The sequence below is a fragment of the Pleurodeles waltl genome, chromosome 11 (assembly GCF_031143425.1).
Source record: "Pleurodeles waltl isolate 20211129_DDA chromosome 11, aPleWal1.hap1.20221129, whole genome shotgun sequence".
Lineage (NCBI taxonomy): Eukaryota > Metazoa > Chordata > Amphibia > Caudata > Salamandridae > Pleurodeles > Pleurodeles waltl.
The window spans coordinates 25984759-26012398 of NC_090450.1; the positions used below are offsets into that span (position 1 = coordinate 25984759).

The 27640-nt window shown below is 44.2% G+C and overlaps 1 protein-coding gene across 1 annotated transcript in view; it reads left to right on the forward strand.

Moving 5' to 3' along the window:
• The window catches only part of LOC138266543 (intestinal-type alkaline phosphatase-like), a 60320-nt gene that overhangs the window by 15531 nt on the left and 17149 nt on the right, over nucleotides 1–27640 (forward strand). The window contains exons 3-6 of the mRNA XM_069215399.1: nucleotides 8184–8299; nucleotides 13595–13769; nucleotides 14821–14993; nucleotides 21782–21916. Of these exons, the coding sequence (XP_069071500.1) occupies nucleotides 8184–8299; nucleotides 13595–13769; nucleotides 14821–14993; nucleotides 21782–21916 (599 nt within the window). The remainder of the gene's footprint in view (nucleotides 1–8183; nucleotides 8300–13594; nucleotides 13770–14820; nucleotides 14994–21781; nucleotides 21917–27640) is intronic.

The window sequence follows — 27640 nt, forward strand, 5'->3', positions numbered from 1 at the left end:
CCGGTAAATAATTGCATAGACAGATAGATACGGTTGCCATCCCCTTTCAGGGTGGAAGGTGGTTTTCTGATCGTGCTGGTGAGGCCCACCTCTTGTGGAGGCAAGCCAATGGTTGCAGTGATGGGGAGACAGGCTGTAAATCTTAGTTTGGGGTACAGTACTGGCACTGTGAAGGAATCGAAATATCTGCACTCCAGCAGTTCGAGACCTTACCTTCACGTGTGCATGCGGATGAGAGGACTGACGTTCCCTCAGCATCACCAATGCTCAGCATCGTATGGCAAAGCAAATGACATGGGGCTCACAGGAGGGCGACGGATGGGCGCTGTTACCACCTTCTCTGACATCTCTCTGGGGGCGCCCAGCCCCCGTGCTAAGGGGCCATGTGGCCTCTGACACACTACCAAGCATCCACAACCTTTGCCAAGAGAAATATCAATTGATGCTGCACCTGGTACATAATACCGTAGATTTCTCACCATTTGCAGATTGGGGGACACACTCCAGTAGGGTTGCAGAGGCCTGAGGGCCCTGGTGGGGAAGTTTCTCATATAGCCTTAGAACCTGCCGTAGCGGGCTCTACCGGCTATTAAAGGCCCGCTACCCGCGTTAAATGCCCGAGCCGAAGGCGAGGGCATTTAACAAGGGAGAGGGATTTTAATAGCCGGTAGAGCCCGCTACGGCGGGTTCTAAGGCTATTAGAACATTCTGCCACTCAGGGCAGAATGTTCTATTAAAAAAAAAAATGTTCACGGAGCCCGAGGGGATTAAAATCCCCTCGGGCTCCGTGAGGCTTTGTTCACAGCTGCTGCTGTGAACAAAGCGAACATTGGAATGTTGGCGCTGCGGGCTTTTGCCGGCCAGTAAAAGCCCGCAGCACTCCATTGTTTTCAATGGAGCCCCCAGCTTTCCAATGTTCTAATTTTTATTCTTGTACGATGATGGGTTTTGTAACAAGTGCGAAGTGGGGGGGGGCTGACGTGGCTTATTCCAGTTTTTGTGGGTAGATATATCACAAAGCAAATATCTATGATGTACAAAAGGTTTAAAAAAAAAAGGGAAGTGTCTCCAATACATGACATCTGCTCTCCTGATTTCACATATGACGTAATTTACGGCCACTGAAAGCATATGTCAACGGAGTACCACATTATGAGCAGGGTTGCATAAAGTATGATGATCCAAAAAAGCAAATTATGCACTATAAGTCGGTAAATTTTGCATCAGCATTATTTAGCTATTTATTCCTTTTAATATTCATTAATATCGCCTGGTCAAAGGTTTAAATTCATTAGAACCAGTTTTACACCTAATCACAACAGTCAGCATCAGAATGGTAACCAGTTAAACTTTGCATTGAGTGTGTCACCGAGCAGCACCTTCTATGTTGCTTTTTTTCATAACTCTTGATCCGATGAGCTAGAAACTATTCTTTGTTGAACTCTGCAAATTCTGTAGACTTTGATCTCTTATGTGGCAAGTGTGGTAATTCCATAATTATCTGGAAAGCACTGAAGTAACAGAATTGAATAGTTCGAGTAATAGTTGAAGATTTGCCAGATTTTTGTAGGTTTCATTCTTCTTGGTGCTAACATGGGAGTACGGCTGTAACCACCTATGGGATTATTCAGAGTTTGGCGGTAAACCGCCACAATTTGACAGCGCTCCCATCTACCAAACCTGCCGTTAGAGTTGAGGGAACTGCCGGGCTTCCAAGGGCGGAGCCTCACTTGGAAGCGCTCCTGTGTGACCCTGACCCGACAGCTTGTGCACCGCTGGGACGTTAGGTCACAGCGGTGCAGCGGAGGCTCGCTCTATTTAGGATGGATCAACCTCCACTGATTTTTACCTGCCCGGCTTTGCGATACAAATTTTGCCCCTGCTGGAGGACCGTACCATAGTAAATAAATAGTGGCTCTAAAACACAAAAAGAAAAGACCTTGAGTGCCAAGATCACTATTTTTTTGGGTGGAACAAAAATGAATTTAGACAAGTCTAGAGAAGTGCACATACTCAGCCTCCATCTGTGCTTTCCTTGTAGGGTGACCACCTGATTTGGAGACAAACTCTGTACAGGAGTGTAAAAAATTTAAGACAAAGGGTCAAAATTCAGGACAAAATGTCAGTTTTATGGACACATCCGAGGATAGGCCAAATCCCACTACTTTAGCAGTGCATTTATTTTCTATATAGCACTATTTATTCACTATGCTGCACATGTGATTGCCTCCAGGTTTTCTACACTCAGTTGACACAATATGTTCTTATTCAGTGGTAAATTGATGTCCTTGACCACAGTGCCAGTGGTATCACCCCTATCCAAATTTTCCCAATATTTCTTGGAGAGAAAACAACAGCAACATTTTTATTATGTTTCTAAAAATTGTAGAACGCATGGCAAAGAGTCTGGGAAACATTAAGATAAGTGCCTTTTGTACCCTCTGGTAGTTTAGACAGGTTGAACAAAATAATCTGGATCACCTTATCCTCCAATGGATGTTAAACTTGAAACAATCATTGAGAGCAGAGGGTGTGGACGACCGTCTCATACCCAATGTCAAGATGTGAAGTATCCACAACTTGTCTGTAGTCTCAGAAAACTAGAGTGTGGGTCTGGGACTCTACATTTATCTCAGAACTGGGAGCCTGGACTAAGAGAATTAACGAGCAGGATGAAATTGAGATCAGACGGGAAATCCACAGCAACTGATACAAAGTGTTGTTGCTATGAACCCAACAAATAAGGAAGAGAAGAACAAGGTGGGGCAATTCCTAAAATAAGACAAGATGGATCCGCCATGAGTACTGGAAAGTATTGCATACTGGGAGAGACGTCTCAGCAAAGGGGCCAGAAAGAGAAAAGGCACTGTTAAGTGTTGACCACCTTGGCAAACTCTGCTGGTGGTGTGGTCTGTTGGTCTTGCTCATGTATGGTGAGAAGGGGCCAGGCACCTTGGAAGGTGGTACCCTGGGCAATTGCCCACTCTGTCCATGTCTTAGAATAGCTCTACAGTCGAGCCAAGGCCTGACTAGTGATATGGCTCATCCCTAAGTGCCAAAGAAAATGCAGAATCTTGAAAATATTGGGGGTGTACATTACACAACAAACAAAATGTAAGACCATGGGAAATGCACTATTTTATGTTTCAAACCCTCTGTTAGTTAATGTAATCACTGCAGATGTCTTTGTGTGCAACCAGAGGCCCATGGAACTGAATCCTGTTTGGTGCAGCAGGGAAAAGAGACATGTATTTTAGGGCTGGGTGGTCCCTGCATTTCACAGAAAGCATTGTGAATGTGTAAGTCATTATTTTAAACTCGCATTACACACAGTACAATATAGACTGCCACAAAATATGCAAATCAGTTTAGGTTAAAGGTAAGAAAAGATTTTTCCCAAATATAGATGTTAGAAGTAGGTAAATTATACCTAGTGGAAAAAAGGTTATAACTGTCCTTAAAAAGCACACACTCCCCAGCTCAGCTTGGAACACCCTCACAAGAATTCTAAAAAAAAAAATATTTTTCCTCAGTAAGCTCTAAGTGACTCCATCAATTATCACCTATATCGCTTCCAAGCTGCTTTTACATTAGCAGATGAACCAAAGGTACAAACATGCATTGCTTTCAGGTAGCAGGTCTCCCGGCAAGTTAGCTGGTTTCTAAATTAGCTCTCTGCCCCTCCCTAGGGATCGCAGCACAGGAGACCCTTCCCTTCCACTTCGGCTGGGGAACCCCAACCATAGGTGCTAACCTTTGTCGTTTAGCTAAAAGGCTCAAATTATGGACAAAAATGTCATTTGTTAAAACATCAGCTGCGGACAATGGACATTAGGGCTAAATTTCGACAGTCCGTGTAAATTACCGACGGGTGGTCACCCCATTTTAGTACATCCTCCCACACGGTGGATATTTTCAAGGTGCAGTCCCAGGTGGTGGGGGGTGCCAGTGACCTAATGAAACTTGAGGGGGCCACCTTGCAAAAAACATGCTCTGGATCCAGTCAGGAGCTCTCAGGCCAGGAACCCGCCACCATGCAGCGTGCCGGTGGGCCCCTGCAGCTCAGGGCTCCCCCGCCGCAGGGGCCATTGTTACACCACAGCGCGGTGCTCCTCCCGAGAAGTGCAGCTCATGGACTCACCAAACTTAAAAGGAGGCCCTTAGCCACTAATATCTGCTTCATTAATAAATAAAAATACTAGTATTGTTATTATTAATGAGTTTCAGGGGAGTAAGAAAACAGTTAGTAGGAAAGAGGTGTTCACTTTTGCCTGTTGCCTAACACTATTGGTCCATAGTCCATTCTTTTTGCAATTCACATTTATTTCAAAATATTTTCATGGCTGGCTTAAAACCCGCTTTGTCATTACTTGGCACAAGCAGCTGATAGAAGTAATTGTTTTATAGCCCTGTTCAGAGTTTTGTTTTACAGGGTGACGTGATGCTGACGTGACAGGCCAACAACTCACATGCTTTGTAGGAAGTAAACATACTTTTTTTTAATGGATTACTTACCAGTAGGCTTCATTGGTCCAATTTACTCATTGTTGGTTTTCATGTTAAATAAGGATTACAAGAGTCACCTACCATGGGTGGGCACACATAGGGAGATTTTAGCAACACAAATGGATGATGGACGGAGTGCTGAAACTTTTCACACATTCAACCCCAGTCACAGATATGGGTTTAATCCATCGTTATTTTGCTCACCAGGCCACCACAGTTTGTACCATGCATTTGCAAATCAGTCTGGACTCTGGTCCCCATGGGGGCAGTCCAGCCCTAACTGCCAGGTGAGGTCCTTCCTGGACCGGAAACAAGCATCTTGGGAACCTAAAAACACACAATGGCCACTTCAGATAACACAAAATAACACAAGCAAGACTTACTTTGGTTATAATTTGAATATCAAGATTCTTTGTATGTTAATATATTCAATAAGTGTGACCACAGAGACACATTTCTAATAAGCACTCTACATGTAATTGTTGGAAATACTGGATCTAATTCTCAACAAAATACTGTTAGCACTTTCTGTGGCCCCACATTGCTCAAGATCTGTCTTATATTACATCTGCAACAGCAACCAATTCTAGTTCCATGATCGGTGGGAAACTTTTCTTTTGCAATGGTGGGATCTGTCAAAATGATTATTCAATTTCCACTTCGGTACCCTTCTACCTGCCCTCACCCCAGCCCACTCCGACAGGAAGCCACTTTTCCTATGTACCACCTGCACAAATCAGGTGACAAATGTGAACATTAAACTCCTTGGAATAGGAATATCTGTGTAAAATTCCACCCATTAATTCAGTGTCTGCACACTTATTTCCCATCCTCAGGGGTCTAATTCTAAGTAAGCGGAACGCTGTGCACAACTACTGTCCGGAAACGGTAATTACGGCCACCGGAAGTCTTCGCAAGGAATTCTACCTAACTCATAATCAGGCCTTTAACTTATATCACTGTAGTTGGGTTGTGTTGTTTGTATTGCTACCCCTTGTATCACTAGTTGGATGGGAGTAGGCCTTTCAGTGGCATTTAAATCTTTCAGTTTCCAGAACACTCATTTTGGGGAGATACCAAGTGAGATTGGGAGGTAAGATGAGGAGGTCAGGCTTTACCTTCACTATTAGCCTGACTTTACTTGCAGGATCTGATGCAGTGAGACATAGAAAGGTAAAGGAGAAGAAGGAGGGCCCAGGTTGATGGAGGGTCTGAGAAGCAACACATTCCTTTCTCAGCATTTCTTGGAAGAAACCAAATCTGTCATTCACAAGAGAAAGAACTGCTTTACTGTAGTGCTCAGGTACATAGTCCGGCTATGCCAGGAGCATCCACAATGGGGGGCTACTGGAGAAAAAGAGGTTGAGGGACCGACTATTAAAAAAAAAAAAAAAAACAGTGCTTTCCCCACCAAAGGTGTGAGTTAGGACAGTTCTGATTTGTGGTTGTATTGACCCGCCTGGTCTTTCCACCATGCTCACTTGCTGACTATTGGGAGGTCAAAAAATAATAAGGAGCAACCCGGTATTCCTAGGAAGCTGGGTAAAGAATTGGAAAAAAAGAACAGCAGTTCCCTTGGAAGAGATGCATAAATGCTTTAATTCATGATATTTTAGACACAAGGGCACTGGGACAAAAGACTTTAAGGACAAGTAGACACAAAAGCATGAAGGGAACGCCAAACTTGCGTTCACAGAATCTAGGCTACAATGCGAAAACATCCCCAAACAGGCATCAGCCACCTACAGATTACAGCAGCTCTGAGAGCCAACCGTGTATGATAGTTGGAAGTAGGGGTGGGCGGAATATTCCGTTCGGCCCGTGGAATTTGGCAACTCCTCCAAAATGGCAGCGCTCTCATGCTCAACGCATGGTGCAGTTCACGCTGATTTTCAGTACTGCTCGCGCCACCGGCGCTAAATTGTAGCGGCACGAGTTGCATATTTTCCGTCGGATGGCAGGATTCTGTAGAATCTTGTGGGGTTTTTCTGTAACTCTGCTCAATTCGTCCAGGTGAAACCCTGAGACTTCCCTCCAACCCTAGTTGAAAAGTCGCAAGACCCATCACCTGTTTAATATGAGTCTTATAGGAACTATGAAAACAGACAACATGGGGGTTTGATGGTAACTCCATCCCCTCCCCCCACAGATAACTTACAGCACAGAAAACCACAACATATTTCAGTCTTACACAAGGAGGTGCAAGAATGCATGATGGATTCATTGAGGTCATTCAGGGGTCACCAGGGGTCACAGCTGCGACCCCAAGCTTGTCCCTTGCGACCCCTGGTACTGCCAATGCAACCACTGGCCTCAGAGGTGGTAAAATCAGTGCCGGAAACACAAGGCCCGCTCCTCCTTGTGGACATGGGTTTAGCTCCACTTCCTTGTTTTCAGTCAGTTGTTTTTTATTACACTATTATTGTAATAAAAATGGAGTACAATTAGCTAGAATATATTCCTCCTTGGGAGCTGAGGTAAGTAAAAACACTTTTAAATGTATGTTGTGTGCATGCTCGAGGGTGAGAGTGTGTTTATGTATGTAAGAGAGAGTGTCTGCATGAGTGAATGTGTAAGCATGTGTGTGAGTGAAAGATCAGATGAAATGGCGTGTGATGTCACTTCCGCTATTCTTGGAATTTTGGGGAATTGACCCCCACGAAGGGAATTCCTGTAGAGACATCCACCATAGGCAAAACTCTCACTGTACAGACAATTTCACCCACACCCACTCACGAGCTGGAGAGCGTGAATACCTCATATCCCCCACAGAACGAAAACACCCCCAAATCTCAGATCTGAGCTCTGTTCTCCAAAAACCAAAAGTGCCAAGAGGAGGAGCCACTGAGAAATACTTATTTACAAGACACACCAAAGAAAACAGCTGATCCATGCCCCTGTTTAAAGTGTCTGCCACCTCACATTCTACGTTGACTTTTGAATTAATTTTCTCTTCACTCACTCCTTCCCAGGCTTGTTTTCTGGTCGCTAGACGGTCGAGTATCCTGAAAATCACAGATAGACATGTTTGGTTCAGTCCTTAATGTGTAAATAAAAACGTCCCGGTGCCCAAAGTCCTCCTCTGAAACACGCGGTTGTTGCAACTAAATGTAGGAGCACTGAATACAGAAACATTGTAATCCTGAAGCCATCTCGGGCCTCTTCAATCCATTTACAGCCACTCCCTGCCCCTTCACCTCACTCTTGCAGCTTTGTGGTTTCTTCCATTTTGACGCTTTTTCGTTTTTCTCCTCATCCATCTTTCCCATATGTGTCTTTTGATCGCAGTAAATGCTTGAGGCACGAAAAAAAGTGCAGGCTCTCAACAATAAGTGCCGGTGCCCCCGCACCGGAAACCACCAGCAAAAATTAAGCACTGGTTTGGTTTTAATTTCGGTTCATTTTCTTCAGCTTGTTTTACCTGCTCGACACTCATCCAGCTTCTGAGGTGGTACAGACTTGGAAACAGTACACTGTGTAAAATTGTTGATCACATTTTCAGTTATTGCAGGGATGAGTATGTAATTCCAGCTTTGCCTATTTCATAATATGCACAAACACAAAAAAGCGTGCTATGAATGTAAGCCTATCAGAGCCGGTTAAAGAACAAACCTGTCTTGCTGTCGGTGAACATTGTGTTCTATAACTTTTGGGACTGATTCAGTGTTTTGTTGCAGGGATGGGAGTCCCCTCTGTAACTGCCATTCGGATTCTTAATGGACAACTCGAAGGAAAGCTGGGCGAGGAGACTGACCTTACAATGGACACCTTTCCCTTCCTGGCCCTCTCCAAGGTCAGTTCCACTTCCCGCGTGTGTGTAATGTTTGGATCTGTGCTGCAGCAACAACTAATGCAACACAACTCACAGGGACATCCAGCGACCAGAGGAAACCATAGGAGAGCATTGTAAACATCTCCACAGGCTTAGGACCTCCACTCCTTACAGAGTGTGTATATATATATATATATATATATATATGTGTATATATATACGTACAGAGAGATAGGCACGCTCTAACTCTCTTGCGAGCGCACACACACACACACACACACACACACACACTAGCACTATCTTCATCTCTCTCAAACACAATCTTCTACACTCTCTCACACACACACACACACATGCACACACTGTCACTATCTCTCTCACACACTTTCGCACACACTCACATTCTCACACACACACATTCACACTCACTTTATCTCCCTCAAACACACACACTCACATTCTCTCGCACTCAATCTCTCACTCTCAGGGACTCATTACGAGTTTGGCAGGCGGAAAACTCGTAAGGTCGGAAGACCACCACGCCTGTCTTCCGCCTGTTGGCCCTATTATAAGTTTCCTGCTGGGCCAGCGGGCGGAAACAGCATTTCTGCCCGCTGGCCCAGCGGGAAACTACCAACAACATTGATGCCTGCTCGTAATAGAGCCGGCGGCAATGTTGCGGTGTGTCGGGTGTAACAGCACCCGTTGCGCTTTTCACTGCCTGTAATTCAGGCAGTGAAAAGTGTGACGGGCTGTCCATGGGGGCCCCTGCACTGCCCATGCCAGGTGCATGGGCAGTGCAGGGCCCCATGGGGCCCCCGGCATCCCGTCTCCGCCAGCCTTTGCATGGCGGTGGAACTTCCATGCAAAAGCTGGTGGACATTGGAGTCGTAATCCCCAGGACAGCGCTGCTTGCTGCTCTGCCCTGGCGGATTAAGACTGCTGTCACTGCCAAACCATCAGCCGGTAAAAATGTGGCAGTACCGGCAGTTGGACCGTGGCACTTTCGCCACGGTCATAATGTGGTTGTCAGACTACCGCCTTGGCGGCGGTCCGACTGCCACCGGGAGTTTGACGGTCCTAGGAGCCCCAAACTCGTAATCAGAGCCTCAATCTCTCCATCTCTCACACTCACACTGTCTCTCACTGACAGACACTCACACACTCTCTCTTGCGCTCACTCTCTCGTTTAAATATACACTCCCGCACACCACAGCCCAATGCTTGTACTCACCTGCTGTTATACACACACTCTGCCTCACACACAAACACTCTTTTACACAGTGCTTGATTTGAGCCAGTGGTTTCCAGTGCTTAGCACGGGCACTTAAATGTCAACACTGTCACTTGTTACAGTCCCCCACAAGGTGGCGCTGTTTGTCTAATTTAGAAATGAGCTCAATGACAGCTGTTTAATAATTTAATATACATTAGAAATAAGTAATACCTGCCAGCCAAGCCAATCTTCTGGCTTTGGGTGGGCTGGAATAGTCTGAATTGTCAGACTTGTAGGTGTGTGATGGTTAGTAGATGTGTAGGTCACGTGATTGGCAGCGCTGGCAGGAGCAATGGCTGGTACAACCGCAGTGGCGTCCTGGCAAAGGCCTGGGAACTTTTTTTTTTTTTACAAATTAAGTACTGTTGTTACTCTATTTCTCTCTCTCTATCCCTCACAAACACACACACACACTCACTTGCACATAGAATACACACAGAGACAGAAATTGTACTCATAAACAATGGGTAGATATTATGAACTAACTTTCCATATATATATACGACTTGCAACAGAGTAGAGCATCTATCTTAAGACAGGAGTGTTCCAGCATGTGTTGTAGTGAAGGCACCGCACCTAGGGGGTGAACAGTGTAATGCAAAGGGGAAAGGTGCTACAAAATGATTCAACTGGTGCCAAACCCTCTTAGAGATCCCAACAACACACCATATCCGAAGCGTCACACATTAAAACTGAAATCATCTGCCACTTGGTGGAAGAAATGTATGCACAGCAAGAACAACAAGGACAAGACTGAGGAAACCCAACACTAAATCACCAACACTCCACTCACAATTCAAAATCATCCTACAGACCCTCACGTGAACTTCATTCAGCATCATCTCCACTGAAGAATGAGTTATCATACTTCGCTGCTGAAGGCCGCCTCCCATAAAGATGATGTACGCTTTTTGTCATTCATGAAGTTTATAACAGGAGTCGCCTTCATAACAGGATCTCATCAATGCATTGGTTCTACAAGGTACCATTCCAGGACAGGTTCTGCCATATCTGATAAAAGTCCACCCTGGACCCCACAGACTCACCAACTAGATCCCATGCACACATCTACAATTCCAGTCATCAAGGAAGCTCTTGCCCGCCAGCTTCACAACACCACGTTTAATACCCATGTACATCCTTACAAGTAGAGTCTCAGGCCACCATGAAGAACCGATACCGTCTACCTGGCTCCTTCAGGATAAAAGCCAACTACTTCTCCCTGGCTGCAATGTCCCCAGACGTCCCTCGTCTGCTGTGTGAGGCTGATTGCCTCATTTGTCCTCCACGCCCGGCTCTTCCTTGTCCCGTGAAGGTGATTGCAGTGACTCTGCTTTGCCTTCTCCTCCCTGCCTTCTTCGTACCTTTGAGTTCTTCTGAGTCTGGCACGCCGCTCCCTTCACTCTGGCCCTCCAATGACCTGTAGGCTTCATTGTCTCTGATTTGAAAATGCAGGAGGCGTGGCATCCTCCCAGGCTCCTCCCCTTTAAAGATTGGTTCGCTGAAATCCTTTGTGTACTGTCCTACCTAGTCAGCCATGCCATTGTTCGAGGTGACCCCGTGAACCTCCTCACATACCCTATCATTATCCTTTGTTCAATGAAACTTTGGGAACCTCACCTGCATGTTTTCACATTGAAACAAGGAGTTGTGAGTCTAACTCCTGCAAATATCTGCCTGTCTAACTGTCCCCCAAAACGCCCAACCTAATAGCTGCCAAAGACCTGGCAATCTTCCAGCTGCCAAGAGGGGCGTAGCTCCATGGGGCTGTTCGGGGTGTTACACCACCCTAACAAAAGTATTTTGTGATAAATAGTTGGGTACATGTGCTTTTAGTTGGATATGATTGAGGAGTCTGTCCGATTTTATCAGGAATTTTTACACACACATACAAAAATGCACCCACACACACACACACACACACTCCCTCTCTCTGTTTGGAAAGACTTCAAAACTTTTGGTTATTTAAAAAAATAATGTGCTGTCTCTCACTTAGTACCCCTACCTCTATGCATTCTGTGCCCCTTAAGCCCGTCGTGTGAGCCCTGCTTGTTGTATAATGTATTTTAACATTATGTGCCAGCATGGTAGTTAGGAAATCAGAACCCCTCCCCCCACCAATTGTACTGACCAAGCTACACCCCCGGCTGCCAAAGATCTGTTCCACCTTGCTGAGTAAGCAATAAATGGGAAGGCAAAGCAAACACTCTCCAATAAGTGCAAGGTGGCACCAAACTGTTTAAACCATTCTCTGTAATTCAGAACCTCGCAAGGTCCAACTCATGAGTGAGTTTAGGGCTACATGGTTCAACCGTGATGCCTAAACCCAATGGGAAAGGTTTCACCTTTGTGAGTGGTACCAGGACCCTCAACCTGGTTATCTAAAAATGAGACAAGATATACCCAATTAAAGGCTAGTTCCTTTGTACAAATCATACAAAATCTTCAGTTTCAAAGATATCAACAACAAAAAAAAACTTGTAGTAATCTATCTGTGTGGCAGCAGTTTGCAGTGTTGAGGTTACTTGAAATGGCGACCAACTATTGGACCAGAATATTATGTTTTTATTCTTAAAATGACCTTCCTATATCATCACTGCCACGAGAATTGGAAACTGCTTTGAAAAGGTTATATGACTGGCCAAACCATTCGCCAGACACAATTTGGGTAATCTCCAAATGCATCATAATTTGCCCAAGATTGTCCAGAAGGCCGGACTACTAGTAACATCTGTTGGTCAGGATTGCGTCCTGCCTCCTTGCTTCATCATCTGTCTCCTTCATCAGCCTTGTGAAGGTCACTTTACCCTAGCTCCAGTGTTGGTTTGGCCAGCCTTGTGTGGTTCTGGTGCGAATACCTTCAAGCAAAGCTTAGTTGGTCTGTCAGAGACAGCAGATATATGATGGTCACTTTCCTTCATGACAGAGAGCATCTCCTCTTCTTCATGAGGGTCTACCTAGTCCAAAGGTTATGTTGACTTCTTTCTAATTGTGTCACGCTCAGTGTCACAAAGGATAATTGTGGACCAAGGCCTTCGCAGTTTTCTGGTGACAGCAGCACTGCTCTGATGTCTCACTTCTGGTGAACTAGCTCTTTGTATTCATCGATGCCCATGAGCACAAAAAGCATCAGGATACTGTGCTTTCTAACCCAGTCCACTCCCCATTCAAGAGTTTGCTGAATTACTCCTGGCTTTTCTCATCCCCAGTTTAAGGTGGTGGCATCGTCAGGACTGTGTGACGTACACAAAGCCAATAGGACTGGCCCCTGAGGAACCTAAAGTGTCACTAAACATAAAGCCATAATGCCAATACATGAGGATAAGAATAGCTTGAAAGGTCTGCAATATCGCCTAAGTTAGCCAAAGTGGTCACGAGTAATCCAAACAGCGTTTTGCCCCAATTAATTAAGGACATTTTGGAGCACACTGTCTCTAATTTCTGACTAAAGCATGATGTGGTAGGTTACTGCTATTTACAAAGAACACATTTTCTATTGCAATGGCAACTAAATTTACACCGGACATGCAGTTTTACTGCTAAGCCAATATGGTGCAGAAACAATATCTTGTGAACATCTCATCTCAGTGCATATTTCTCATTTGCACATTCCCAAGTGGAAAGTTTGTTTTGATCTTCTTAACATAGTTTTGTCCATCACGCTTCAGAATCACAAAACAAGCCACATTGCATTTTCTCTACCGCTGAGTTGTATAGTTCACTTACAACTATTTACATGTTATTGTGTCTTAAGAAGCATTTGAGCTCCTACAGCCTTTTCTTCTATACTTCTTCTCATTTGGTTCACATTACAAATTCCTCTCACCATGCACTTGCAGAAATGGAAGCACCAGTTCCCATGTTAAAACAATAGGCATTCATTTGTCAGGAGAGTGGATCTCTGTCTTTGAACATGCACAGTCACATGATAAAAACAAACATTAAATGTCTCTTCAATGCTCATTCTTCTCCTGATTTCCTGCATGGTTATTTTGGGGGTGCTGCAGCATTGTAAAACAAAGTTCTTTCTCTACCCGCAGACCTATAATGTAGACCGTCGCGTCCCGGACAGTGCTGGCACAGCTACGGCCTACCAGTGTGGGGTGAAAGCGAACTATGGGACCCTTGGACTGACCGCTGCGGCCAAGCGTGATATGTGCAACACCACCAATGGCAATGAAGTCATATCTGTTCTCCAGAGGGCGAAGAAAGCAGGTATGTTTGTCTGCAAATTTTCTTTCATGACTTTTCACTTTGAGGAATGTTGCTAGGGACCTATAAACACATCTTTAAATTTGAGAAAAGGTCAAAAGAAAATCTTAAAAAACTCTGTTCATGGCCCATACACCATACAAACTAATCCAACCCTAGAACCAAAATGCTAAATATAAAAAAAGAAATATTACAGGGTCATTGTTCCCCAAGGATGTATCAAAAGCAAGTTTTTTCAGATCCCGTCTCACCATCAAAGGAAATAAATGAGCTTCTCTGTCCTCATCTCTCCTGAAACTTTGTATTTCAACCTACTCAAAAGAACAACCCACTTCCCTCACATATCTTGGCTCTTCTCTGTATGCGAGCCAGCTACGTCACAGTTCAGTGTACACAAACCCACACCCCAACCTTCCTCCTAGCCAATGTTACAAAGAACAAATGTTAGGGCCACTTTTCTTTTCATTGTGGAACAGATTGACAGCGAGTGCCCTTATGCCATTCATACTCTAATCTCCCTAACCCCATGAGTGGTTCAAAACTTCGTGTCCTAGTACTCATCGTGCTTCCTTCCCCTTTTTTAACAATTTGTAGCAAATTCTGTTTCTGTTTCTGCTGAGGAGGCTCCTATCACAAATCCAAAAAGCTGTTTCTATGTTACCATATTTCAATGTTCCTGACTCCATTGGAGATGAGTTTGCCACATACCTTTTCCATCAGCTTTGGGACCCTAAGGCATGTCTCACGCCCTGATAATGCCACTGCTTGACTGAGGGTTGGAAGCCCTTGTTTTCATGCTCTGTCTAGCAATTTTCTTGCTCTGTCTATAACAACAGTAAGGAATTGACCATCTTTGTACAGCGCTCTGATGCCCATGTGACCTTGTCTGCTATTGTATAAATTAAGAAATACAATTAAAAACGTGACTCAATGGTACTGCAATCCACAGAGGTGCATCAGTAATACCCGTGTCACATAGGGTGATTGTCACTGTTGAGGACACTCCATTATGTTCACATTGTGTTGAGTTCCTCTTTGTGATCTCCTTGTACAGGTAAGTCAGTTGGAATCGTGACCACTACCCGTGTGCAACACGCTTCTCCCGCGGGGTCCTACGCCCACATCGCGGAGAGGGATTGGTATGCAGATTCTGAGATGCCTTCAGCGGCGCGAAACGAAGGGTGCACTGATATCGCTTACCAGCTTGTGACCAACGTGGAAATCGATGTAAGTGCAGAGCACAACAAAACGAGAGATGTGACTTACTCATTTACGCATACACTTGTTTACTTATGTTCCCACCCGCTCACACTTTCTTTACTCATTGAATCATCCACTTACATGTTCATCCAGACTCTGTCTCTCCGACTCACTCACGGTACATGGTATACACTCACTTATTCCATTCTAATTTGCACGTTCAATTACCTATTCACTCACTAAAATGCACTCACCCATGCACCCACTTACAAAATCACTTCATATTTTAGTACTCTCTCCTGCTCCTTCAGCAAATACTTTCTCTCTGTCGCCGTTCCTTTCATTCCTTTCACTTGCTTTCCTTTCATAAAACCCTTTCTTTTTTGGTCTCACCTGCATTAGTGCATGTGCTGCACGCGCTTTTGCTTGCGAGAGATATTGCATACAACCAAGGGGCGTTGAGCACGCCCATTGCTTAAAATTTTTTGGCTTCATTGTCACTCCTATTTAGTGCCTTCTAATTGGTCATCGCTTGTCGGCTTCTCTTCATCTATTTGTGGTTGGAGCATGGACCAAGTACTGACTGCTTCAACTTGATTGCTGTCCTTCCACTGATTGTGCCGTGATTCAGGAACTACTTTTATTTTGTCTTCTTCTCTGTTGTCCTTGTTGAAGCTCTTGCCATTTGTAGCGATGCTTTACTGGGCCAGACGCACTTCACAGAAGTCCTTTCTACTTTGAAATGGATGTTTGCTGTGACAACAGATATCATCTACTTTTATTGTGACGAAAGATGCTTTTTTCTTCCAAATGTATTTTCACCAAAACATGGGCGAAATCGCTTTTTTTATGTGATAGGATTGTTTGCCAAATGTCATTTTTCTTCTTTTTCACAAATGGATGAGATGAACTGATTTGCTCAGAATCACTGGGGTGTGGTGTTGAGACCTAACAGGCATTGGCAAAGCCAATGAGACTATTGGCTCTGACGTCGCATTTTGTTCATGCTATGCAGCATAGGCACTGCTGACCTTGGCAATGATATGTAGCCATACTGTATAGCAGCATGACTGCCGTGCAGCATGGCCAAAAGTAATAATAAAAAAGGATGCATCTACCTCTAATGTGCTTCAAAAAAGGGCATTAGCCCTAACTGTGCTACAGCACTAACTTAAATTCATCTGAGCCACTCTGCAAAGCATCCATGCTGGTGTACAGCATGGCTACAAAACATTGCCTCTCAGAGGCGAGACCTCTATTTGCTTTCCTATTCCTTGTTTCTTTCAGTCTCTTCCTTTCTGTCCCTCTCTGGTTCTTAAGTGTGCTGGCTTTTGTTTCACTTTCCCTCTGTTTCTCTATTCCTCACTGCTCAAGTGCAAATTTCTGTCCTCCTACATCTATATCTCCCTCCTCTTTTTATGTCCTCTCTTCTTAGTTGTCTAAAACGCTCCCTCTTTTTTGTAATGTCTGTATCTACCAATGTATAGGTGTGTGTTGGTATGCTTTGTCTTTGCTTGTGTGGTAGTGGAGTGTGTGTGTGTGTGTGCATGCTGTAATTAGTGTGTGTGTGTTGTTATATCTCATCCTCTCTCTGCCATCAGACTCCTCTGCATTGACAGACTAGAGCCACCATATTTTGAGATCTCCACCTGCCTGTCAGAGAGCTCTCTGTCCTCAGAGCAGATGCTCTACATGGGCTTGTCCAAAGACACTCATGCTTTGATGTGTGATCACATGTTCAGCGCACCCTCGCAGCAAAGTTTTTTGTTCTTCAAAAACAAACTGCCAAAGCGGGAGTTCATTTTTTAAAAACAACAAAGTAAATGTTCTTGACGTGCTGGGAGGATTCTTCCAGCTTCTTTGGGCCATTTATTTGTTTTCCTGTTCATGCCTGCCAAGCTTCCCCTGGGTCATCTGCCCCAAGTTGGGTGAAAGGTCTAAGGTATTTGAAGTTCCAATGGCGTCTGTGCCATTGGTCCAAGGTCTCCTTCAGGAAGTCAGCTCTGCTTTTGGAAACATGGTGGTTCACCCAACTCTAAATAGTTCCAGAGAACTTGAAGGTTGCCAGACAGGCTAAGCAGAGAGTTTACAAGTGAAGAGGGCAAAACGAGTTAAAAACATTCTTTGAAGCCAAATACAGATGCAAAGGTGCTGCCTAATGCTGTGTGTTTGAGGTGAGGGATGGAAGATGGGAAGGCGAGGACATGTGAGGAAGTGCTGGAAACTAAACTGGATGAGACTGGAGTCCACAATAGGGATATTCTCAGGAGGTATGTGGTGGTGAGCACTGAAAAACACACAGTAGAAATTCTCACTACCTTTCTAGAAGATTTAAAGATAAGGTGTGTGTTTGTATCTTGAATAATGAGTTCCAATTAACTGTGTATTTATTCTCTTCTTTCAGAGAATCACACCCAAGGTTCAGAATCTTTGTTTCTTATGTAATGTTTCTATTGCTCTGTACTTTATCCTCCTCTTGTTGTGTTCCATCAATTGTCACTACTATTAGTCTACTGCTTTATCAGGAAAAACCTCATTGTGGAAGTTACTTCTGGGGATGTTCTATGGCAGTGACATTGTCTTGTGGTGTCTGGAATTGGTGAAAATATTTTCCAGAGTTCAGCAGGACCTCTCTGCTAGAAGCTATTACTTCTAGGTGCTGCATTGCTTTTGCCCCAGCCCACTTTAGGTACGCATAGATCTCGTGACACATCTAAACCTGCGAAAGGGCAGGGTGCACCTACTCCTGTGAATGTGCAGAGCCGCTCTCTTACTCATAAGCACAGACGGTTTCCTGGCCCCCGCTAATCACCTTAGACTAGCGGCATTAGCCTGTTCCACGACACACTTACCCCTGCCCCTCTAGCCAGGATCTGACTTCAGAATCTTGATGCCCATTATCTCCACTTCAATTCACCAATCTTTGAATTAATAGCCCCATTCTCATGCACTTTTCTTCTAATCACTTCCTTAACACTGGCCTTCAACACCCTCTAGGAAGCAAGGACACATGTGAATCTGAAAAGCATCTGTTTCAGTAGCGACATATACTCAAGTCTCCTTTTGAATTCTGAGTAGCGATACCACCCCGCTTATCAGAGACCCATTTAGCTATGTCTACCGGTGTCAATTATCGTTGCCTATACCAGAGACCCCACTGGCAATTTATTTCCTCCTGCACTTACCACTGGCTGTGACCTAGCATGGCCATTAAGAGGCCCATCTTACGAAAGCTGGCTTAGAATATTCGGACAAATGCAGAAGGATCCCCAAGGATCCTAGTCAAACCCTTGTATGTCTTGAATGAACCTCATATTTACTGAATGTCTGTGACCAATTTTCTCTCCAATCAGCCTTCTCAGAATCAACAACTTCAAACAATATCAGGTTGAACAACTCACTGAAGTGACCAGCTAAGTAGACTACGACCATGGGAAATACCAAAAATGGACCTAAAGAGGAGCTCAAGGCTGCTAGTCTACTGAAAACAATAAACCGCGCGTCTCTCTCACAACTCTTCATCCACCACAATGCTAGATGCTTCGTCCCATAACATAACTGTACTGTGGTGGTCATCACGCAAAAGATGGAAACACTTCACGCATGAGATTGTAAAACTCAGAGAACATCCTTCCAGTCACACAACCTACACGCTGTAGATTGCTGCCCATGCAGCCAAGCGTTTCAGTGCCCCACAATGGCGCAGTAAGTGCTATATAGACGCTTCAATACAACACCTTACAATACAATACATAAAGGATTTCAAGGCCATGTTATCTGTACGGGAAGCCAAAACTCTAAAGTCCTTGTGTGAACACGGTCAAGTTGACGTCTGTGTTGACCATCAGCTGCCTGAAAACATTTATCTGAAAATGAGATATAGGTCCTCATTATGAGTCTGGTGGTCCATAGACCGCCAGACTCATGGTGGCGGGCGGACCGCCGCGGTAGTGGCGGTCCGCCCGCCATATTATGACTGTGGCGGAGCCGCCATGGTCGGAACGCTGCCACTGCCAGGCTGCCACCACCAGGCAGCATGGCGATCTGGGCATTTCAAATCCATCAGGGGATTATGAGCCCCATATGCCAGCCTTTCCATGGCGGTTGACACCGCCATGGAAAGGCTGGCGGAATGGGGGACTCGGGCCCCCTGGGATCCCCTGCACTGCCTATGCACAGCCCCGACGAGCATTTCACTGCCCGAATTACGGGCAGTGAAATGCGCGACGGGTGCTGCTGCACCCGCCGCACCGCCCCATTGGCACTGGCTCCATTAGGAGCTGTCGTCAATGTAAAGGCCCTGTTTCCTGCTGGGGCGGTGGGTGGAAACACTTTTTCCTGCCCACCCAGCGGGAAACTCAAAAGAGGGCCAGCGGGGACTTGACCACACTGGCGGTCGAATGACGGCAATGAGTTCAGCAGGCGGCACTCATAATGACCCCCAAAGTACCAGAGCAACCCTATTTTGCAGCTTTGCACAGTTTGTGCAATGAAATAGTTAACAATTTCAGACAACTGACCATCGGAGTCCCTAGCAACCCCAAGATATGTGGATATTTAGCCAGGTGTTCCTTCCTTCCTCTACCATGGATTATCCATTTGACAAGAAAGCAATGTTTGGCTTGCCAACTTCCATCCTGCACTGTTGCCCCCACAGCTATGGCAGCCAGTTTCAGGAAATCCATCCTGGTTACAAGAAAGCTGTCCTCCTACAATGTTGGCCACTGCTTTGCACATCACTTTTTCCCCAGTAGTGCCTGAAACAAGTGTTTGTACTATGATTCTGTACAACTGCATGTCTTTACCTCTCCATATGGCCAAGCCAATCAACTTAACTAGAAAATCATCCTCTAAATGTTGTTCAGTTTAATTCCATTTGCAAGTTGTGTGAGACGTGATGAAGCCCTCAGGGGTGTTTTGAGAAAGACCTTCCCATTGAGATCACCTTAGTGTCCACGTACAATTGTTCTGAGTGACTGCAGCTGCCTCAGGGTCCCTTTCGTGGCTCGTAAAACTCACTACCTCACAGGATATCCTCATCAGTCAACTGCAACCTAGCTTGGGGATCAATGAGTTGCAGACAGATGCGTCGGCTGCTACACCTGGAATGACCTTTGGTACACATGGCGCTGCTGTTGCTGCCCTTTGTCTCGGGTGTCATGCAGGCAGCAGTAGACCAGAAAGAAGACATGCCTCCAAGAGCTGTGTTTGTTTTCTGCAGTTTATACTCCTTCCCCTGGGTTTCAGACACGTCAGCGATTCTCCCCAAGCCTAGCAACAGGTGGTGATAAGCAGCATCGAGGTGTGTTCTTGCCTTAATTGACAGAGTTTGGGAGTTGCACTGAAATGAATCACACACAGGCCTGTTGGTAGAAGTTGTTATTATGCAGAACAGTTGCTCCAAACCATGAAGACTGCACTACTCTTAAAGCCTCCAGTGACTTTGCAAAACTTGTGTATCGAGCCTCACCACCTATAAAAGATTGTTCTTTATGGAGGTGGCTGTGGGTCAGCCGGTCAGTCACAATGTTCTATGATTAATAAAGAGCTTGATAAAGGACTGGGCACAGGCCTGCTGTAAGTTTGTGATGCTCCAAGGACCTCATATGGGCCTCAAGGGCAGTAAGCATAATGGCCATGGTAGGTAAGCTGGTGCCAGAGCCCTGAGAAATGAGACCTCTGCTATTGCTGATGGAACCTAGGCACTAAGGCTGTGTTGTGCCTTATCAGATGTCTTTCCCAGCAGCTATAAATGGAAATATTGACACAGGCCAACCCACTTGAGTTAGAAAAGGCACTTGATAGGATAGATTGGGCCGCTGTATTTGAAATGTTGGCGCAGAGGTGTGTTAACCTGCAGATCAGAAGGAGCACTAAAATATTATATGAGTTATTGACTTCCAACAGTTTTGATCACTGAGATCAAAGCACAGAACTAGCCTACGGTACTAGCGTGTGGTAACCAAGATGACAGACCCACTGACAACTCTGCTGTAGCGAAACTGTATGTGGAAATGCCCACGTAACACTACCTGGGTGACTCTCCTGTTCCATCTCCCCTCCGGCTAACTGGTTTTAGATATGGTGCATTACCCTCAGGACTGAGCCGTGTCTGGAATATGTTACATGTCCATGTGATCATCCAGGCGTTACATCATCATTTATGAAAATATTTGCACTATAAATTGGTATTAAAATGGTTGTTTTTTGTAACTAAGAAATAATGCAACCTAGTAATTTTAGAATAGCCATTGAGAGGTCTTTTCATGTGGACAGGTTTATAATCCTGGAGTATTTTTTTTTATTTGAAAAGTGGTTAGGTTCTCTTTCAAGAATTGGTAAGTTGCAGTTGTACATGGAAGACTACAGTTCCCATGTCCCTTTGAAGAACACCCCTCTATACATGCCCATGCCCAAGAGGAATGCAATTAATGGTGAGCAAGAGGTTCCACCTTTTTCTACAAGCCCGTTACTCCAGAAGCCCACAGAACCGCCAACAACCATCATCAACGAACCAACTCTTTCACACCCTTGTCCATTCTCCACCAGCATGTCAATACGCACCCCCAAATCTCACACAACTTTTCAGAATCAGACCAATCATTTAATTAAAAGCAATTGGTGGGAAGACACCATTATTTTCTTTCATCAGAGCTATTGTGCGTTGTGAGTGTTTTTACAAGGACAGCGGGTAATTGACATTGAGTCATATTTTCTACCTGGAACTTCAAATGCCATTGCCAACACTGTTGATCTGTAGCAATGAAATCTTGTGCAAGTGTAATCGGGATGACAAACTTTGCCTACATTTGTAGGTCATCCTGGGAGGAGGTAGAAAGTACATGACTCCCAACGGCACACCAGATCCTGAATACCCTCTGGACACAAAACAGAATGGGCTTCGTTTAGACGGAAGAAATCTCATCAATGAGTGGCTTAGCAACCGAACGGTAAGTGTGGAAGAAATTTAAGTGATTGTTTCAGTCCATGTTAAGAAGTAAGCTATACATTTGTTTGACTCAAATATATAAATTTTGAAGTAATAGATATTTTAGACTTGTAATTAATCTCTTGCCAACTTTTTTACCTTTATAGATTGTGGGATCCTTAGATGCTAAATTCTAATGTAGTGCTTGGTGTCACCTACATGCAACATCCTTGTTTGAGATGCTCAATAAAAAAAAAGTATGAATATGTTGTTAAAGGAAACTGTCAATCATGCATTTCCATCTGGAATGATATCTGTATTACACGCCTCACAATCGCTGATCTGTTTGTTTACAGTAGCTGTCACTGCACATACAAACGTCAGCAAGAATTGGGTTTTGGAAATATTGGGCAATTTATATTCATTCTTTTAAATATTTAAAGCATTTATGTAGTCTTTTAAACATATGTGGTAGGGTTAAACAGGCATCCTTTTCAGCAGTAGCGCCTACAGAAAGCTGAATTTAAATTGTTATTTCTTGTGGCACGTCTGCCACAACTTCTACACATTTTCACCTCAGTGATTTGCACAAACTTACTGAATGTGAATGGTCCACATGTATAAACTGCGTTAGTCTCTTCCCCAAAAATGTCTCATAATACACAATTGACAAAGATTTTCTTTGGAGCTATTTGGGAGATTGTCAAAGGCACTTAACATTTTTAATGTTTTTTGATTTACTGTAAACATTAAATGATTATAAGTTGCTATACTTCTGTTTTAAACAATTAATACCTCATAAACCCAAATGTATTCTATATTACTTACATATGTAATAACACACTGAAATATAATACTTTAGTTTTGCCCTAACATTCAATAGCATTATTAATACATTTATTATAGTGATGACAGAAAGTTAATTCAGAATGGTTTGGCATCCTATGTTGCACTCTTGGAAAGAAACTAGCAACATCAAGCACTGTTTCCTCTCTGAATAGGAATTGAATGTATTTTCTTCGGGCATCTGGCTTTTTGGCCATAATGTATACCATAATGTATATCTTTTTTAATACAGATTTATGCATAAAAAGTACTTTTTCCCTTCAAGGCTAAACATAATTTGAGAATTAGTTCAACTTTACTAAAATATTCTTTAATTCATGTTTATTTATTTCAGGGGTCATAAAAATCTTATGAGGGATAGCTCAACAAACCATTCCTCAATCTACTCATGCATATTAACTGATACCTGTTTAGAATTAGCCATTGATACATCTAAGAAGTTCTACTGAAGAGCCATGAACTACCCATATGGTATCAAATTGCCAAAAAATTCAAACACTCAAAACCAATCCTCAAGATTTTGAAGATGTTCCAACCTACCTATCTCATGTAATTTTTCCTTATCTTAGCCTTAAAACATTTCTCTACAATAAAGCTTTATTAAGATGTAGTTCATACTTAGCACCAGGATACCAAGTGTCACCACCGGAAACTTTTAGTGGCTCTTCCAAAGGTATGACATGTTTATTTAAGAAAGAGTCACAGTTGACAAACCTCCTTATGATCTGGTCAACTTCTCCGACACATTCTTTATGATAGCAGCTACGTTTTCCCAGCCTTTAATGGTCTCCAGGTTCTTTTTTTTTAATTTAGTAGGACCGTTAGTCACAGATATTATTTGACGGGTTGTAAGTTTTATATACTCAGGCACTACCATGAGTTGTTAAAAACATGTTATTTCTAAGGATGATAATGTGAGCTTTGGAATATTTACCTGGCAGAAAATGACCTGTGGAATATTTGTGGAGCATGTTAACCCCTGTTGCTGGTCAACCTTGGTATTATTCATATTGACAATATTGCCATATCAGCCCTTATTTCTAATGCGCCACATTGTCAAGTGCAATGGAGATTAAAAAATGAAGTGTGCGACGGACGGTGATCCTAGACCTGGGTCTTCAAGCTAAAGTGACAAGTAGACTTGCATTGAGCATTTTGGGACTTCCTGGCATGAAAACTAAATAGTATTTTGAGTAGCATATTGTAAGCATTACCCACCCTAACCCTTTTCATACTCATTATATAATCAGATTCACGCCAGAACAATACATATTACAATTTAGTCTCTAACGAAGCCCACTACTTTGGATATGTCACGGTATCGTCATTAGGTCACCGATCTGGTCCACCAGAGCAGGACTTCTAAGATGTTGATTTTAAGATGGATAATTCAAGTCCTTTCTGTGACAGGAATCTCTATTTTGAATCTAAATCTGCTAAGTTCCAGAAACTCTGACCTAGCAATTGTATCAAAAACAAAACAAACCCAGTCTTTCTTTTCTGCTAGTGTTTTCTTCTACTTAATGAAATTATTTTCTTTTTAAGGTGGAGACTGGTACTGTGACAAATGTCTCACTCATTTTAAGGCACACTGTAGTAGTAAAATTGACTTGATATGACTTTAAGACAATTCTTGCTGGACATTGAGCACTGCACTGGCTTTAGGTTGGTGCGACCAGAGCTTTCTAACCCAATGCCAAGCTCTGGGTGGTGCCATTTACCAGAACCCACAGTTCCCTCCTAAATTGTCAGTGAGGAGAGGGTGGGGATTCAAGGATTGACTCACTGTGTCTGTGCAGCAGATCCCAGTGACCTGTGACCCTTTGAGCTCAACCAGTTTACTCACTTGGGAACAGTGGGCAAAGTGCATGAATTAAAGTATGGGAACTGTGATCCTGAGAAGAATGAGGGTGGGGTTAGTGACTGATGGGTCTATATCTGAAGAGAACAAAATATTTTGCAGCTATTGTGTTGACCTTTCATTTACAGGAAAATGCATAAGATTTAATGCATAGTCCTTAAATGAAAAACAAATGCAAGTTAAACTTATCTGTGGGAAGTACAGTAATCTGCTATGAAAGTTCACTTGATTAATGCAATCATTTCAGATGTTTAAGTGTGTAGCCAGAGGGTGACTGATTTGAATCCTGGTTGGTGCACTGGGGAATAGCGAGGTGTATTTATTGTGCTGTAATACATGGGAGCCTGCAGTCCCAGTATAAAAGCCCCTTTCTAATTTCCTTATTACAGGCAACTTGCTGAACAACATCTCAACTTCAGCAGTTTCAGTAATGTCTTAAACAAAAACTATAACCCAGATTGATAACCCCTCTCTCAGCAATGTCAGCAATTTTACCTAAAAACCTGGTTCATTCTCAGGTAAGGATAAAAGTGGTGCTCTCATTAAATGTGTAATGGCCAATGGCTGGTGACCTGAGAAAGTAGTGAGGCGTAATCCTAGGTTTGAATTCAGTGAGCAAGCCAGACTTCTTCTTGGAGGGTTTGAGAGAGGGCTTGCACTCAGTCCTCCTCTCTCACTCATTCTCATTAACATTTGCACTGACATTTACTAACTTTAACTCAGTCTCACTGCCTTATGCACTCTCACTCATTGTCCCTCTGATCCACTCAGCCCCTGTGACCCACTCATTCTCATTGACTTATACAGACTCACTCACTCTGCTCCACCCTGACCCACCCTGAACAACTCAGTCTGACTGACTAACGCAGTGTCTCGTGTTCCAACAAAGCCCCACTGTGACCCACTTAGTCTCTCTGTGACCTACTCAGTCCCACTCTGACCTACTCAGTCCCACTCTGACCTACTCAGTCCCACTCTGACCTACTCAGTCCCACTCTGACCAATTAATTTGACTTTAACCCACTCATTCTCACTGCCTTAAGAAGTCTAATTCATTCCCATTCTGACCCACTATTACCCACTCAGTCTCCCTGACTTATGCAGTTTCACTCATTCCCACTCGGACCCACTGTGACGTCTCACTGTGACGTCTCACTGACGTATGCAATCTGTTTCATTCCTACTCTGACCCACTGTGACCCACTCACTCTCACCGACTTACCCAGTCTCACTTTGTCCCACTCTGGCCATCTCTGTCTTACTGACATGCAGCGTCACTCATTCCAATTAAGTCCCACTGTGACCCACTCAGTCCCACTCTGACCTATTCAGTACAACTTTAATCCACTCAGTCTCAGTGATTTACACAATCTCACTCATTCCCATGCTGACCCACTGTGACCCACTCAGTCTCACTGACTCACATAGGCCCACTCATTCCCACTTTGACCCTCTCAGTCTCACTGACTCACATAGGCCCACTCATTCCCACTTTGACCCTCTCCATCTCACCGTGACCATGCAACCTCACTGGCTTATGCAGGTCTCACTCAGTTTCACTGTGACCCACTCAGTTTCACTCGTGTATGTAGTCTCATTCATTTCCAGTGTAACCCACTCTGTCCCACTGACTTACGTAGTCTCGCCCATTTATTCTCTGCCCCACTCAGTCCCACTGATATATGCAGTCCACTCCGACCCATTTAGTCCCAGTGACTTACTCTGTCCCACTCAGTATGACTCAATCAATCTCACTGAGTTTCACTCTCCCTGACACATTCTCTGATGCTCTCAGTCTCACACAGTAACACTCAATTCCACTGTCACCCCACTCACTCGCTACCATTCATTCTCACTCATTCTGACTCATTCTTTCACTGACTCTCACTTTCACTCTCACAAACAGACGCCCACATACACACGCTGTCTCTCACAGACACACATTTTCACCCACACACATTTAGATGTTTTTTCCCTTACCTTGTCACTGTGCAGGTCCAGCATGGACCGTGGATGCTTTCTGCTTCTAGCATGAAACAGTCACCAGGTTTCAGTCTCCACTCGCTCACTCCACCCTTTCTAAACTCGGTGGTGGTGGGTTGGGGACGGGAGGGTGACAGCCGGATAGGTGTTTAGGGCTTAAGCCCGCGGAGCTCGTGACTACCTTTAGCTGTCCAGTGCTTAATTTGTAAATAAAAACGTGCCGGGGGCCCAAAGCCCTCCTCTTGAACACGCGGCTGCTGCAATTAAATGTGCGAGCACGAAATACTGGGGCAGCAATCCTGAAGCCATGTCGGGCCTCTTCAATCCATTTACAGCCACTCCCTGCCCCTTCAGCTCACTCTGGCAGCTTTCTGCTTTCTGTTTTCTGCTTTCTACCTTAGTGGCGTTTTTTCCCTTTTTCTCTTCCTCCGTCATTCCCAAATCTGTCTTTTGCTCGCAGCAAATGCTTGAGGTAGAAGAATAAGCCCCGGACCTCAAAAATAAGTGGTGGTGCTCAGCACCGGAAACAACAAGGACAAATTAAGCACTGGCTGTGCCCCTTTGGCACGTCACATCCGGGGAGGGAGTGAGGTGTTCCAGCGCCCCGAGTCTGAGGCCGAGGGTTTCACTAACCCTGGACAATCTCTCTGACGGCTGGTGCATGCACCTTGTTGAACCTGTGCAAACCATCACACAGTGTCATAGCTGCATCAGGCCCTAGCTGGTCTGATTTAATTATTTATTTTGCACGAAAGTTCTTAATAAATAATTCTTTATTCTCACTATAGCGGAAACTGACCAGAAAAGAAGGCGGTCGTAGCCCTGGGGCCTTCAAGGGAGATCCCCTGTCCATGGTCCAACAGATAACATTCGCAGATCAGTGCATTTTCTCCTCTGTGGACACAACCTTTAGAACCATTTACAAAAGAGATAAGAACATCATATCTCACTCCTTAGGCCGCTGGGGCCTTCTCCAACTGAGGTCATCAAAGTCCCATTTAATTGTCAGTTGCTGAAGATTATGCTTCATGACTGTTGTCGGAGTGTAAAGCCTGC